This window comes from Cordyceps javanica, chromosome 1, assembly GCF_051103115.1.
Source record: "Cordyceps javanica chromosome 1, complete sequence".
NCBI lineage: Eukaryota > Fungi > Ascomycota > Sordariomycetes > Hypocreales > Cordycipitaceae > Cordyceps > Cordyceps javanica.
The window spans coordinates 3,234,760-3,250,210 of NC_139295.1; the positions used below are offsets into that span (position 1 = coordinate 3,234,760).

Below are 15,451 nucleotides of genomic sequence, written 5' to 3' on the forward strand. Positions count from 1 at the left end.
CTATCTACTTACTCCGTAATAAGTAACGGATAGTATTCTCTCATTCATCAGTATTCCCACAGTGGAGTGACGTAAATGTTGGGACGAGATGACCAAGAAGAAGTCCAATCAACCCGCCAACATGGCCTCCAGCCCGTCCAGTTCCCAAGCTCAATCTCTCTGCTTAAAATCTCTCAATCCATCCCAATTTACTCAGCCGGCGTGCCGTAGCGTGGAAAAAAAAATATCTCGCCCGCGATTGTGATGACACTCCTACTCCCTCACTCTCTGCTGCCCCGCCAATCCAGTGCCCCCATCGGTATTTGAACCCGCTTTTTCCTTACCCAGCACGGTCATACAACCTCAAGCTCGCCAACCTTTTTCTTTTCTCTTCCCCTTCTCTTGCTCCCTCCTCCATCTTCATCTCGTCCCTCTGGAATCTTGCGCTTGTTTGCTGCTTGATCTCTATATACCCCTCCCGCATCGTCATACATCACATCCCATCATCATCATGTCTGGTCCTGTGTAAGTCTCTACCCATCTATCCTCCTCCCCTCGTGCTATCTGCTCTTATCTCGACTACCCCACCACCCCGCCGAGAGCTGTTGAAACGCTCAATTTTCCCGCACTCGGCATTTGCGCACATCGCCGGATTTTTTTCTTGGTGTTTTTGCTTCTCTGCTGCTTCGCGGGTGCGGTTCTCGTGCTTTTTCTGCGTTGCTGAGCTGCTTTGCCGGCTTCCCTGTCCTCCTAATCGCCCGCTCACTGCTGGCTGGTAGTGCTCGACTCGCCCACATCAAGCTCGGCTCGGACCACAGCAACAGCCCCTCCTCTGCTTCTCCTGCCCCTGACGGTGCTTCTCGTGTGCAAAATGCTAACAATGCTCCAAGCGCGGATCTCGGCCTCATCGGCCTTGCTGTCATGTAAGTTTTTGGCCCGTTCCGGAACCCCCGACCGCGCTCCCGCGAGCCGCCGCTGACCTTGTTGTCCAGGGGACAGAACCTGATTCTCAACATGGCCGACCACGGTTTCACCATCTGCGCCTTCAACCGAACCGTCTCCAAGGTCGACCGCTTCCTGGAAAACGAGGCCAAGGGCAAGTCCATTGTCGGCGCTCACTCCGTTGAGGAGTTCGTCTCCAAGCTCAAGACCCCCCGCCGCGTCATGCTCCTCGTCCAGGCCGGCCAGGCCGTAGACGACTGGATTGAGAAGCTTCTGCCCCTCCTGGAGAAGGGCGACATCATCATCGATGGCGGCAACTCGCACTTCCCCGACTCTAACCGCCGCACCCAGTACCTCACCAGCAAGGGCCTTCGCTTCGTCGGCTCCGGTGTTTCCGGTGGCGAGGAGGGTGCGCGCTACGGCCCCTCCATCATGCCCGGCGGTGATGAGGAAGCCTGGCCTCACATCAAGGACATCTTCCAGGGCATCTCTGCCAAGTCTGACGGCGAGGCCTGCTGCGAGTGGGTCGGTGATGAAGGTGCTGGCCACTACGTCAAGATGGTTCACAACGGTATCGAGTACGGTGATATGCAGCTCATCTGCGAGGTACGGCCCGTCTCAACCCTCTGCACAAAACTCCCAGCTAATATTCCCAGGCCTACGACATCATGAAGCGTGCCCTTGGTCTCTCCAACAAGGAGATTGGTGACGTCTTCGCCAAGTGGAACAAGGGTGTTCTCGACTCCTTCCTTATTGAAATCACCCGCGACATCATGTACTTCAACGACGACGATGGCACTGCCCTCGTGGAGAAGATCCTCGACAAGGCTGGCCAGAAGGGTACCGGCAAGTGGACTGCCGTCAACGCCCTCGACCTCGGCATGCCTGTCACACTCATTGCTGAGGCTGTCCTTGCCCGTTGCCTGTCTGGCATCAAGGAGGAGCGTGCTGTTGCCTCTACCAAGCTCCAGTACGTCTCCCGCGGCAGCGGCAAGTTTGAGGGCAACAAGGAGCAGTTCCTCGATGACCTTGAGCAGGCCCTCTACGCCTCCAAGATCATCTCGTATGCCCAGGGCTTCATGCTGATGCAGGAGGTACGTAATGCTTTTCGTGTCTACAATGCCAACACCGACAGCATCTAACAAAATTATAGGCTGCCAAGGAGTACGGCTGGAAGCTGAACAAGCCCTCCATTGCCCTCATGTGGCGTGGTGGCTGCATTATCCGCTCCGTCTTCCTCAAGGACATCACCGCCGCCTACCGCAAGGACAACGACCTCGCCAACCTTCTCTTTGACGACTTCTTCAACAAGGCCATCCACAAGGCCCAGCCCGGTTGGAGAGACGTCGTGGCCCAGGCTGCTCAGCTCGGTATCCCCACCCCTGCCTTCTCTACCGCCCTGTCGTGGTTTGACGGCTACCGCACCAAGGACCTGCCCGCGAACCTGCTCCAGGCCCAGCGTGACTACTTTGGTGCCCACACCTTCCACATCAAGCCCGAGGCTGCCAACGCCAAGTACGAGGCCGGCAAGGACATTCACGTCAACTGGACCGGCCGCGGTGGCAACGTCTCTGCTTCCACCTACCAGGCTTAAATGGATATGGAAATGGAGATGCAAGAAAACAAAAGATAATACTGTAGAGAATGACGAAAACTGGCTTTTCTGAAACTTGTCGAATTTAATATACAAGAAAAAAATCGAAACGATTCTCGTACAGTTCTAAATCACTTGTTTTAGAAAAAAATGTCTCCCTAGCTTCATGCACCATTGTCTTTGAAATGGAAGACCTCAGGTGTTTGGTAATAGTAGGGTTGTTCAATCTTGGCACGATGAAAATTTCCTTCAGCAATTGGAGCACCGAGTAAGAAGCCCACTGCTGTACACACTAATGCCGTACAAGTTTTGCATCACACATTCACGGTGCACGTCAAGCCATGGTCACCGCCCGTCCGTCGGGCCGATGGCAAAGTGTTTCGTTTTTTTTGTCTACGGCGCCATCAGAAGAAAACCAGCACCGTTGTTGCCGTCTCTCTCAAATCACAATTATACTTTGTCGTGTCTGTCGCTCAGCGTCAAGTCCCCTCTCTCGGCCGTTGATCTGCCCCGTCTTTGTTCGCGTGCCGTGCGTTGTCATCCATGGGCGGCAGCAGCAGCTGCAGCAGCAGCCCAGTAAGGAAAACAAAACGGACGCTCACGCAAATGGGCGATGATGGGGCCAAGTTAGGAAGAAAGTAAAACGCGGCTGGAAAAAACAACAACGAGAGAGAGAGAGGGCGCGCGCGCAGAAGTGGTGCTGATGTTGTTGGGCGATGGAGAAGAAAAGGAAATGGAAAAGAGTACTGGCAAACGTCCTCTGAGGTTTTTGGCTGTGGAAAGTTTTGGCGGCCCGCTCCAGCTGGTGGGGCGGTGAAACGTAATTCCGCAACAGCTACCGGGTAGCTGAAGCGTTGTAAGGGAGGTGCACGGCAAAGGTTTCCAGAAATTCCCAAACGATAGGAAAATCAAGGTGAATTGGATTAGGGTGTGGTCTTGCTTTAACTACATAATGGATGGTGATTTTTCCTTCTTAAAGAAAACCAGAGAGGGGGTGTCAGCTATGGAGTGTGGGGTCGAGAAAGAGATACTGTCGGTTTGGTTTGGCTATAGAGTGGGTGAGAGTGACGCAGTGATTCTGGAGGCAACGCAGACTACCATAGCTGCGTGATCAAACTTGCTTGCTGCGAGAAGTGTTTCCTCTCACTGTACTGCCAGGTTTTGGGCCGTATTATTGGTTTCGGCATGTTTGTCCGGTGAAGAAACGTGAAGCCGAGAAGAGCGGGGGCCGGCTCGCAGAGTCGAAATCCGACAGTGGTGCTCAAAAGTCTATCTATATTGGAGCAGACGAGTCAAATATGGCATCTCGGGCTAACTTCAGGGTAGTAAAAGATGTATATACCGCGACGAACCGTAGGCTGGTAGGACGTTGTACCTATGAAAGCGTAAGTTGCATCAAAGACACAAGGATTGACCGACCGTGAGGCTTCCATGGCACGTTATCAAGTAGATCAAATATAAAGTGGAAGCAAAATAGAAAATAAAATCACGTTCTTATTCACCATCAATAGAGGCTGCTTTTTGAGGCTGGTACGATAAGATGGGGTCTGGTAGTAGTGGTGTGAATCACTTTCGTTGCCGCCCCGCAGTTGACGAAACTACAAATGGCCTTTGCAGATCAATCAAAGAGAGGGAAAATCAAAACTAATAAAATACGCACCCAGTTGTCAATTTTCCGTAGTCTTTCAATAATGGTGTACTCCTGAAGGATGTGGATCAAACGCGGCAACACGCTAGGCAAGGCACAGTGTCCACACTACCCGCCGACACCACATGTTTAGCGCATCCAGCAAGTATATCCAACCTCGTTCTGACATCAACACCAATCACCCTGTCAACGCCACGAAGCGAATTCGCTCGCCAAATAATGCCACGTTCGGATACAACAAACTCTAACTTTACCGATGACTGATCCACGGCCTTTCGAGAACTATTTATTTGAATAGGGGTCCTTTGTCCAACTTTTCAACTCTTCATCTCTTCAACTCTCTTCACTATGCTCTAAACTTGCAACTCGCACAGCTTTCCATCCGAGCAAGATAAACAGACGTTCTCGCACGCGATCTTCCAAGAAGGAGCTTCCGTCCCTTTTCGCCAGACTCTCCGCACGACACTGTTCGGCACCTGCCACAAAACAAGATACCAATCATACAAGAGCCACCATGGCCCCTCCCAAGTCTCTTCACGAGATGGCTACTGCCGTCGCAACCAAGAACATCGAATCGATCATCAGCGTTGGCTACCTTTCTTACTCATCCGTCCGTCACATTCTCATCAAAATCACCGATGCCCGGCAACTCCGTCAAATCGAGCTCAACTGCCCACAGCTACAAGGCGAGACGGGAGAGCTCTGGCTCAAGCTCATCGAGAATGATTTTCCCATGGAGTTCAAGGCCAACGCATACATGCCCAAGAGCCAAGACAGGTGGTTCAAGGTCTGGGAAAAGTACAAGGCTAAGCACGACCGCTCCCTCCAAGAATCAGAGGAGCAACTCCGCGCCGCCCTCATGGGTCTCCGCCAGGACAAGGAAAAGAACACGAGCAAGATTGTCGAGGGTCGCTTTCTCCCCTCGGATGCCATGCGCACCAAGAAGCGCCCCACGGGCCCCAAGGATAACTCCTCGAGCGTCCTGACATTTGGCGGGGGCAGCCGCACCAAGACGCTCACCGGCGCGGGAGTCATGCGCAAGGCCCGCCGCGAGGCCAAGGAGGTCCGCAACATCCAGGGCTCCCTCTCGCGCTCCATCGTCGCACCCATTCGCCTCCTCGAGAAGCAGCACCTGAAGGCACCTCCGCCCGCCATGGTGCACGAGGCGCGCATTGCGGCCCAGCCCGCGTTCCGTACCCCAGAAGCTGAGCAGCGCGAGCAGCGCCGCTTGGAGCTGGAGAAGAAGCGCGCGGAGGCTCTCGAGGAGCACTCCCAGCGTGCCGCCTACATTACTGACTCCGAAGATGATTCGGGCTCAGACCGGGAACCTGCGAGAGAGCCATCCAAGCGGCCTCCTGTGACTGCTGGCGACCCAGCTGCCCTGGCGGCGGCCAAGTCGGCTGCCCCCGGCCGCAAGGCCTCTAGCTCTGGTGGCAGCATGTTCCAACGCAAGTTTGGCGCGGGCAAGAGTGTCATGCCGCCACCCAAGCCTCAGCGAGTCACAAGCATCACAACCACCTCATCGACCCCGGTTAAGAAGCGAACCAGCAGCGAAGCCAGCCTGGCCGAACCCACCACCCCCTCCAAGCGGCCGGCCATCCAACCGGCTCTGCTGTCACCCAGCAAGTCTCTGCCGAAGGATATCAGCCCTCCAGAAGATATTGCCAGATCGCTGTCGCCCCGGACGTCACCCGAGCCAGCGAAGGTGCTTGTCCGCAAGAAGAAACCCGTCAATGTCTTTATGAAGCGCCCTGTCAAGCGCGGCTAAAGGCAACCACGCGGCCAACAAAATACACACACACACACATATACACTTACACAAACTAGCGTGTACGAGACAGTACAACACAAATGATTTGCATAGCGATTTTGAAATTTTGAAATTGGAATTTGACATGGGATAAGAGTCGTTTTTGGTTGGAATTTGTTGAATTTTCTCGACTCTGAAGCGGGCTGTTTTTTTGGGATGTGTCTCTGGCACAATGAGCCAGAATGACTACCTATGTTTTGTTTGGGCCGTGTAGCGTGTCGGTCTGAGAAGCGATTTTTTTCTTGTCTTTTGCTGGATTTGCACCTGGTATAGAGCGTCAGCGTGATGGAGTTTGTCTTTGAGGCATGTATGGCGCGCCTTTATTTCGGCCGCCCAGCGATGATTTTTCTGTTGTTTACATGTTTATTGGCGTCGGGCATAGAGTGTCAGCGTGTTGAACCTGTTTTCTTGAAGCCTGATTCCAGGCGGCTAGCGACGTTTTCTGTTTCAACTTGAAGCGTTTATCATTTACATATACCACAGCGAATACAGCTCGATGCTGCGTATCTCTCACTTGAATGATACTGGATCCTGTTCATTTGTTCATTTATTCATTTGTTCATTTGTGCCTTTTTATTCTTGTATATCGAATGGGCTAGCCGTGCTACCGCACGAAGGTCCAGATGCACTACCCGTATTTGCCTTTCGCCACCTCCCCTTGTGTCTATAAATCGCTAACTTTCATGAATCCGTTGTTCAAGGAAGGAATCTTTGTCTTCTTTATTATGTTTCTGGTCGCTCCGGAGGGACATTTTGCACGAATGACACGGTCCTCTTTCTTATTGGCGGCCGCCTCGGAGGGCCAGAACGAGATGCAGGGTGTCGCCGCCCTTGAGATCGTAGTCGGCGGCGGTCTTGTCGTCGGTCCTGCGGTTTTTTTTGCCGTGTCAGTCGTGGGAAAGGAAGCAAGAATGGAGGCAGGGCGCCGCCCATGGAAGAAAGCCGAAGTAGCGGAGGCGAGGAAAAAAGAAGAGACCATACATTTGTTTGCCACCATAAATGAGGCGCTGCTGCACGGGCGGGATGCCTTCCTTCTCCTCGACCTTTTCCTTGATCTGCGAGACCTGGTTTCGACGGCGTTAGAACACACACAACACACACAGACGTCAAGGAACATCCCCCCCCCCCCTTCAAGTTTGCCGTAGAAAGGAATGCAAGGAAAACAACACAAGAAATCAAGAGATCGAGGGGCGAACGCACTTTGTAGCCAGACTCAATGTCCAGCTCAATCTCCTTGCCGGTCAGTGTTCGCACCCTGTCAGGTCGCAGACGGCGGGGGTTAGCTTGGCAAAGGGGACCTTGCGACGACGGGGAGGATTCCCTACTTGATCAACATGGTGGGCTGCGCCTGTGCGTGTGTCTGTGTGTGTATATATATATGTTGCGGGGTGGTTGAAGAGTGGTGAGTGCTTGTCTTGTTTCGCCTTCCGTGTAATCTGCGAAAATGCAAAAAGTTATGGAGCGTGAACAAAGATGGAACAGGGTCACAGAGTGAGTGCGAGAGAGGTTTTGACGACGGGTTTCGCGCGGGCGGCGGGACCGTCATCGAGGCGGGTAACAAGGCGTGGTGGGGTAGCTTCGTTGGTACTTGCTTGGGCGGCGGCGTCGTGACCACCTGCTTGGTGCTGTTGCCTACCTATTGAAGGTGCCTAGGGAGTTGCACCATTTCACCAAACAAAAACAATGTCAAGATGCGGCAGCGTTGGAATGGTGCAGGTTTTTTTAGCATCTCATCTACTGTACGATAACACGCAAAATACCGCCTTTACAGTGCGGGCCGCAAAAGTATGGTGGTGGGAATGGTGGCCACGTGCAGAGGGTATACACTTCGAGTTTTCTTCCATGCATGTTATTGCTATTATACACTCCATACGTTTTGACAAATACAGTGGAGATTCAAGTTGAGTGAGAGAGCCAAGAGGTGCACCCGAGGCTACTCTGCTGTTCCTTCCGCGCCTTTCAACTACCCACAGCGCCCTATTTCTTCTCATCCGTCTCAAACACGTTCAGGCCGAGGCCGTCGGCGTCGAGCATCAGTCTGTTCTTGGAGCCCGAATCGTGCATCTGTTGGGCGATGAGGCGGGCGTTTTCAATCTTCTTGAGCTCGACGTAAGACTTGCTCTTCTTGATGGCGTCACCAATCAGCTCGGCGGAGCGGGCCTCACCCTGGGCCTTGACGACCATGGCCTGCTTCTCCTGGCGGGCCTTGTCGACGACGAAGGCGGCGCGCTGGGCCTCTTGCTGGGCGACCTGCTTGGCCTCGACGGCGGCGGTGAACTCGGGCGAGAAGGCGAGGTGCTGTTTTTTTTTTGCGTGAGCAGGTATGCTTTCCGGTTACGGAGACGGAGGAGGGGAAGCGGGACAAGGGTGAGAAGCAGAACGTACAGTGAGGGAAACATCATCAAGGAGAATGTTGAACCGGGCCGCGCGGCGCGACAAGTTCTCGCGGACGAGCTTGGCTACCATCTCACGCTGTGTGATCAACTGGCTGGCGTTGAACTGGGCCACCACGCTCTTGAGCACCTCGTTGACGATCGAAGGCAGCACGCGCTCGTCGTAGTCGGTGCCGAGCGTGCGGTAGATTTGCGGCAGCGCCTCGACCTGCGGGCGCGAGAGCACACGGCAGGTGATGTTGACCATTTGCAAGTCCTTGGTGCCCGTCAACGAAGAGACGTTGCGCGGCTTGGCTCGAACGTCATAGACGACGGGCGTCTCGAACCAGGGAATGTTGATGTGTGTTCCTGCCAAACTCGTCAGTAAATTGTCTCCCACTCCGTCCGTTTGACAAATGTAGCCAGATAAAAGAAGGAATTCGCGGTATAGTCTTCCAGTCCATGCCAGTGTCGTCCTTCATCTGATGGGGGAGTTGCAAGGCTCACCTTCGTTGTAAATCTCCTTGCTCACGCCGGTCAGCCTCTTGTACTTGATGGCCCGGTGACCACCATCGACGTTGAAGAGCGCATTGGAAAGCACCATGGCACCGCCAATGAGCAGCGCGCCGCCGAGCAGCGCAGGGCCGCTGCCGCTTGGCAGCTGAGGACCTCGTCCGCCCGCTCCGCCCGACGACTGCTGCATCTGGCGCAGGCGGCGCATGGCCTCTTCCTGCCAGTTGTTGGACATGGCTATTCTTTTTTTTTTCGTGCCTGTGTTTGGTGTCGGCTCGGCCTCGGGGGTATCACACGGGGAAGGAGTTTGAGGAAGCAAAGATTTCAAGTCGGTGTGAACAGATGGCCCGGTCCCCTGCGTTGCTTGTCGATGGAGATGGGATGGGATGAGATCGCGGAGTTTTGGAAGGCGAGCGAGCTTGACGGGCCTGGAGCTAGGACGGCCTGAGGCTGGCTGGTTGCTCGCAGGAAAATGGGGCAAAAAATCTGATTGGTTGGCTTGCCATGGGGGTGAGTCTAACCGTATTAGGCGTATTGTGATGGCCTCTGTTGACAGTACAAGGAGAGGAGTAGGCAAGAAGAATCATGAACGGAAACGTAATTCTTGTAAGTGAAGCTCCTGTTTATATATCGAGCACTCATTATGTAGATATGACGTAGAATCTAGTCGTACAGTTCCAAAGCATTTTTCCATGTATCACAACTTACAACACCTATGTACACTTGCAAAAGTCAAAACAACAAATGCCATAACTGCTCATCCAGAAAACCCAATAGAGATAGATGCAGACTCAACACTGGGCTTCCGTGTATATCCATTCAGCATCCTGAACCCGGCCCGGCAGCTCCGGCCTTCCTCCATTACATCATGAACTCCCTTTAGGCACTTGGCCGCCTCTCTCATCGTCTCTCCTGCCGTCACCGTGTCAACAAGGCGCAGCTCTCCTGCAACCTTTTCCATCTCACATCGCAGGAGCCAGCGTTCCCAGCTCCAACCTCCAACAATGCTGCACACACCTGCAATGCCGGCAGCGCTACCCATGGTCATGGCTTCCATCTGGCGGGCTTGAGCCACCTCATCTAGTTTTCCGGTCTTGCCGGACGCAGCAGGCATCTTGTAAAAGTTACGCTGGGCACCCATAGGCAGGCAGACCCAAGCGCGGCGCGTCTCGGTGAAACCGGCGCGCGCAAGCCTTCTCAGCCAAAGCTTGGACGGGTTGGGATCATAGCCTAGAGTATTGAGGGAGAAGCCAAACTCGACGCTCTTTGCTAGACCAAGAGGGCCAGCGTTCATGATGTCCGCGTCGAGGATGGAAAACTCGAGGTAGCCGCCCGGCTTCAAGATACGCATGCATTCACGTACGCAGGTCTCCCATTCATCCTCACCATTTTCGCCGACGAACTTGAGAATGCTGTGAAGCTCGCGGGCGGAAATGAGATCAAAGTGGTTATCGGGAAATGGTAGATGGCTAAATTTTTTCACGGCAACCTGACGGTGGTTGGGTGGCCCGCGAATATTGGCGTTGGACAATTGGCGGATAGCCTTGGTTGTGACTGTGTAGATCTTGGTGTTGGGGTATTGAAGAGCACAGTGCCAAGCCCAGTCACCAGTGGCCTGTCCGCCGAGGTCGAGAATGCGAGACCTGTCACACTTGGTGCCATCCTTGCTCATCGTTGCCATCGAGATTCTGGCCAACTTCTTGGTGATGGGAGCACGAATTAATTGCCCGCCGTTAAGAAACTTGAGAGCGGCGACGTGCCAAGAGGGCATCGACAGCTGATCCATGGCCTCTAGCTCCTTTTCTCGCCGAATCTTTTCAGGGTCGTCTGTCAAATTGAGATCGCCTCGCACAACATTGGCGCTGAGACGCTTCTTTGCTGACTGAGGAACAACACTCAACTGGTACTTGCCGAGGAGCTGATTCAAGTGGATCTCACGGAGGCCAACGCGCTGCGCCTGGAGAGCTTCAAAGCGTGGGAGCTGGTGGATGAACACGTCCGAGCGCTGTGTGCGCACAATGTAGTCCTGGAACGCGCGGTAGTATGCGGACTCCTGACGAAGAAGGGTCGGGGGAAGCCGCTTAGGTTGGGCAGTCGGCAAAATGTGAGAAAACCGCACAACTTTCTTGAGTGACTCCGAAACCATCTTGTCCTGGTGCTCTGGTTCCTCCGCATCAACATTCTCGGCAATGGTCTGAAGAGCACCATTGTCAGTCTCATCCACACCTTTGAGATATGATCGCTGGGCCAAGAGCCAGAGCTCGGTGCGGTCGAAATTGGAAAGAGCAGCCTTTTGTTGTTTTCGAGCGTAGCTAGGATCGTAGTCAACCACAATTTCGGTGGGAGCCTCTTCAACATCAGGAGACGGTGGAGTCGCATCAGCCTTGTTGAATTCGGACGCCTTGGGTGTCGGAAGTATGGGGCGAGCAGTTGGCATATCATCCTCCTCGTCATCTTCATTAGCATGGACCTCGATGACTTGCTCTACAGGCTCAGAAGAGTATCCGGAAATACGGTAGAAACCCTCTGCCGAGTCGGGTCGACTGGGGACGGGCGGAACTTCTGGATCGACGTTCCATGGGCAGCGGTAAAATTGCTCCGCGGTGGTCGAGGTAGGCGGGAGCATGCCCGCGGGAGACAGGCTTGGCAGATTCCATGTGCTCCGGGTTCTTGGAGACAGGCCAGAGAAGAAGTCACCGGGCGAGGGAATATCCAGTTTGCTCAGCTCCAGGAGGGACTGGCGGGTTGCATTTGCAGTACTTGGGCGAGGTTGCAAAAGGTCCGTCATGACGCGTAAAGGAAGTTGTTGCGAAACGGGTCGCATCTCCATCTGTGTCACCTCCAAGGGTTGGGAGGTCTCATCCTCCGAGTTGCCGTCATTGGAGGATAGGGTGTGAAGGGTGGCAAGTGCACCAGGTTGCAGCCGCACACCTGTCCAGTTCTCTTCCTGAGTGACTTCATCGTTGCCAATGACAGGTGTTGGTGGTGAGCTCATTGCTGCCAACTGCTCAGAGGTCAAGCTGCCGTCGAGAGACGGTGGCGCGGAAGGGACATGGAGAGCTCGCTGTTGTCCCATGAAGCTAATTTGAGCCGGAGACATTGGGAGTTGCGCCGACGGCGTCAAAGGAACCGGCGATGTTATCTTCTTGAACTCATCAACAGCAGACCATTCCTCAATTTGGCTTGGGGGAATAATCAAGCGATGTGGTAAGTTGGTCACCCCCTCGGTCGACTCCTGATCTTTCTTGAGAGATATACTTCGACGCAAGCCTCGGGGCAGGTCGCCCTCTTCGTCAGAGACGTCGTAGATATCCTCGAACTCAGTATTGTCCGTAGCGATGCTAACACGATTCCATGGGTTCGAAGATGTCATCGGGGAGCTATCGGCAGAGACCGTGGAAGGAGATGATGGAAGAATTGGAGCAGAGAGAAAGTTCACGCCGCGGGGAGTCGGAAAATGGTCGCTCATGGGGGAGAACCAGGCATGAGCCTTGATTTGCGGGTTCTGACAAGGCATATCGATTCGACCGTCATCGCTGTCCTCCTCTAGAATAGGATTAAGTTGCCTCTTTTGCCTTCGACCCAGCGAAGACTCAACAGGCTGAAAGCTGCCTGGGGACGTGCGGAGAATCTGGGCCATCTTGAAAGCGCACTATGCTATACCGGATAGCAGACAAAAATGATCCCGTCTCGTGTCACCCAAGACAAAATAAGAAACAAAAAGAACAAAGAGTATGTTTGGTATCGTGAAAGTGTGATCCGGCGGCCGGCGCCAAGTAGGACGAATAGAACGACAGGCTGCTTCGGTCAACGAAGCGTCTAGTATTGAAGCAACACAAAGCAAAACAAAGGGAAAAACAAATATTAAACGGAGGATGAAGAAGCGAAGATGCAAGACCAGGAACTGTGTCGGCAGCGCGCTGGGGTGACTGGCCGACTTAAGCACTTGCACAACACAGTTAGGCGCCGACCGAGCCAAACCCCAGCAATTCGTACGGTGGCATCCATCATGGGGTCAGTCGCATGCTGGATGGGGATCCTATACGGCCACAACAACGTCAGCGCACATTCAGTAGTGCGAACCAGAGCAAAAGTGCAACAAGCCTTGCCCATGGCAGATGGGATGGTGTGGCTCGCCGCTGGGGCATCCGCAGTCGAGCAGCCAATTGCCAACGCCGTCGAAGCGCCTGAATGTCGTGAGGGGTGGGATGTAGTCAAGAGCCACAACTGGGCTCGACAGGAAGGTTGGAAGGGTTGGGCGATGTGGCTGCAAGGATATGGGACACCCATGCATGTGTGTGACCAATGAGTGGTGTCGTGAGGGAGCCCGGCGCTTAATTTTCTCTTAGGATGACTGGTTATTGGGCGGGGTTCGACATGAGTGAGGCACTCTCTAGTAGATTTCTGGGTCTAGTTGAGCCGAATGTATGAATCCTGTGCCGAAAAAGGAATATGACCTGGGCAAAGAATCGATGAACTCGTCACACAATGCCGTTCCCTGCATTGCCGCCCGTTTGTTGATTGGGGGCGACACATTCCGCCCCGTCCGCCAACCGGTTCTCTGACTGCCTGGGACGTGTCAGTTGACAGATGTAGATTTCTGCAATGTGTAGAATAAATTCTCAGAAGAAAAGCGTACTTATAGCTGCAGATGTGTTGATGGTTTGCTGTGCAAATTGCCTGTCTATCATCAGGTGGCGTAAGTGGCACGTTGGTGTAGAATGGTGGGGAGGATCTTGGCGGTTAATACTGGCGTAGTTGCAGGCCATAGCTGGGGAAAGGACGAACTATAACAAAGAGAACAAAAAACGCGGACTATTCGTAAGATGTATGAGAAATACCACTGGCGGCTAGGTCTTCTAGTCAATATCGTGATTTTGGCAATAGCTGATTGACTACCTGAGGCAGAGAAGGCTCCCACAGACTATCCCGTGCTTTGTTCACGGGCTCGACAAGTCCTTTCTGGCGTGCCGGGGTTTCTTGAGGCGACATGTATAAACACACTGAATTTCGAAGCTGAATGGAGGATTCCTATAGTTGCGATATCAGCATCGACTGGGAACAAAGATGCTTCGGCTAACGATGAACAGCTATGCCGCCTAGGTGGTACCGACGAGTGGCGAGAGGTAGTAACAGTGGGAAGAGAGGTCTGGTGGAGCTCCGGTGCAGCTTGAGCACCGCAGGACATGCTGGCATCACACGGAAAAAATTCCAGAAAAATACAAGTCATCATGAAACAGATAAAAGTAATGTAACGAATTGGATCAAAAGCTTTTCGATTCATTTTGGACCATTCTTTGCGTTTGCAGCGTCTGACTTTGCCATTGAGGCTGCCCCACGCGCAACAACTGCCCCTCCAAAACTGATTTTACCCCGCGATGGGTGTCGTCGGCGTGAACAAAACCTGCAACCAAACACAACAACCAAGATCCCTGCTCAACCGACACAATGGCGGACGCAGAGCAAGGAGATACCATCCTGGAACCCCAGGCACGGGTCGTCACATATTGCGGAGGTACGTCGCCCAAACGAGCGCAGCGTTACGCGCAGCAAGTCACGCGCCGAAATCTAACGAGCTTTCCACAGTCTGCACTCTGCCGCCCGAAGTACGCAAACCCCCGTCCCTTTGGCCGACCGCAGACTCGAGTAGACATGAAAGAGGGATGTCGGTATATTAACAATGCGGATGCGTAGTACTGCGAGTATGGCGGCACGGTAAAGAAGTGCCAGGATTGGCTGCAGAGCAACCAGAAGGAAATGTACGACAGGATATGGTCAGCAGGTTCGTCTTGCCCGTCGCCCACGCAAAGGGAGAGCCAGTACAGCCCCCGGCCAAAAAAAAAAAAAAACTTGCTTGCTCACACACAGAAAAAGAGGCTCTCGAGGCCGCCACGGCGTCCTTGTCGGTCGAAGCGCAGAAGCGCGCCGCCAAAGACGCACAGAAGAAAACGGCCAAGGCAGAGGCCGCCGAGGCCAAGCAGGCCGACAAGCTCGCCAAGAGCGTCGTCACCATCAAGCGCATCGAGCGCAATAAGCGCAAGTTCGTCACGGCCGTCATTGGCCTCGAGACGTTTGGCCTAGACCTGAAGAAGGTAAGTTTGCACCTTCGTTTGACTCGGCATTCCCATCACACATGACTAGGGGCTGACATTGTTCAACTCACCGCGCAGTGCGCAAAGGACTTTGGTAAAAAGTTCGCCACCGGCTCGTCCGTTACAAAGGTTCCTAGTGGCGGCGAGGAGATTGTCGTGCAGGGCGACGTGAGCGATGAGCTGGAGGAGTTTATCCTGGAAAAGTACAAGGACATACCCGAGGACAATATTGAGCTGGTGGATGACAAGAAGAAGAAGAAGGCGGCCGCCGCCAGTTGATGAACTCAAATCACGCATGATGATCCATATTTCAAATTCTTCAGAGCAATGCATAAAACAGTTCCATTTTGCTATGACGCCAACCCGAATGAACCAAACTGGCTGTGCTTCCCAGGTAAAAGGTTCCCTTCTCCTTCCATAAAACGCCATGTCATGCCCCAAGAAAAAGACAATGTCAAACAAGAACGCCGATTTCAACCCATCTCCGAATATGATTCATCA

At 53.5% G+C, this 15,451-nt stretch overlaps 6 protein-coding genes across 6 annotated transcripts; 3 read left to right on the forward strand and 3 right to left on the reverse strand.

The window, feature by feature from the left end:
- Positions 1-490: 490 nt before the first annotated feature.
- Positions 491-2,515, forward strand: V2A60_000966 (6-phosphogluconate dehydrogenase; the record flags this gene model as incomplete). Its single annotated transcript, XM_083252332.1, has 5 exons — positions 491-504; positions 759-902; positions 972-1,527; positions 1,578-2,015; positions 2,075-2,515. The coding sequence occupies 5 exons, from the start codon at positions 491-493 to the stop codon at positions 2,513-2,515; spliced, it is 1,593 nt and encodes a 530-aa protein (XP_083108458.1).
- Positions 2,516-4,677: 2,162 nt separating this feature from the next.
- V2A60_000967 (RNA polymerase II transcription factor SIII subunit A-domain-containing protein) lies at positions 4,678-5,931 on the forward strand (the record flags this gene model as incomplete). Its single annotated transcript, XM_083252333.1, has 1 exon — positions 4,678-5,931. One exon carries the CDS (start codon positions 4,678-4,680, stop codon positions 5,929-5,931), a length of 1,254 nt encoding a protein of 417 aa, XP_083108459.1.
- Positions 5,932-6,752: 821 nt separating this feature from the next.
- Positions 6,753-7,309, reverse strand: V2A60_000968 (NEDD8 family protein RUB1; the record flags this gene model as incomplete). The annotated part of the gene is made up of 4 exons (XM_083252334.1): positions 6,753-6,840; positions 6,955-7,037; positions 7,174-7,228; positions 7,299-7,309. 4 exons carry the CDS (start codon positions 7,307-7,309, stop codon positions 6,753-6,755), a joined length of 237 nt encoding a protein of 78 aa, XP_083108460.1.
- A 641-nt stretch (positions 7,310-7,950) lies between these two features.
- Positions 7,951-9,093, reverse strand: V2A60_000969 (prohibitin subunit PHB2; the record flags this gene model as incomplete). The annotated part of the gene is made up of 3 exons (XM_083252335.1): positions 7,951-8,271; positions 8,359-8,714; positions 8,853-9,093. 3 exons carry the CDS (start codon positions 9,091-9,093, stop codon positions 7,951-7,953), a joined length of 918 nt encoding a protein of 305 aa, XP_083108461.1.
- Positions 9,094-9,615: 522 nt separating this feature from the next.
- V2A60_000970 (class I SAM-dependent methyltransferase) lies at positions 9,616-12,498 on the reverse strand (the record flags this gene model as incomplete). The annotated part of the gene is made up of 1 exon (XM_083252336.1): positions 9,616-12,498. The coding sequence occupies one exon, from the start codon at positions 12,496-12,498 to the stop codon at positions 9,616-9,618; it is 2,883 nt and encodes a 960-aa protein (XP_083108462.1).
- Positions 12,499-14,306: 1,808 nt separating this feature from the next.
- V2A60_000971 (translation initiation factor SUI1) lies at positions 14,307-15,229 on the forward strand (the record flags this gene model as incomplete). The annotated part of the gene is made up of 5 exons (XM_083252337.1): positions 14,307-14,373; positions 14,445-14,464; positions 14,553-14,640; positions 14,733-14,950; positions 15,029-15,229. The coding sequence occupies 5 exons, from the start codon at positions 14,307-14,309 to the stop codon at positions 15,227-15,229; spliced, it is 594 nt and encodes a 197-aa protein (XP_083108463.1).
- Between the last annotated feature and the right edge of the window lie 222 nt (positions 15,230-15,451).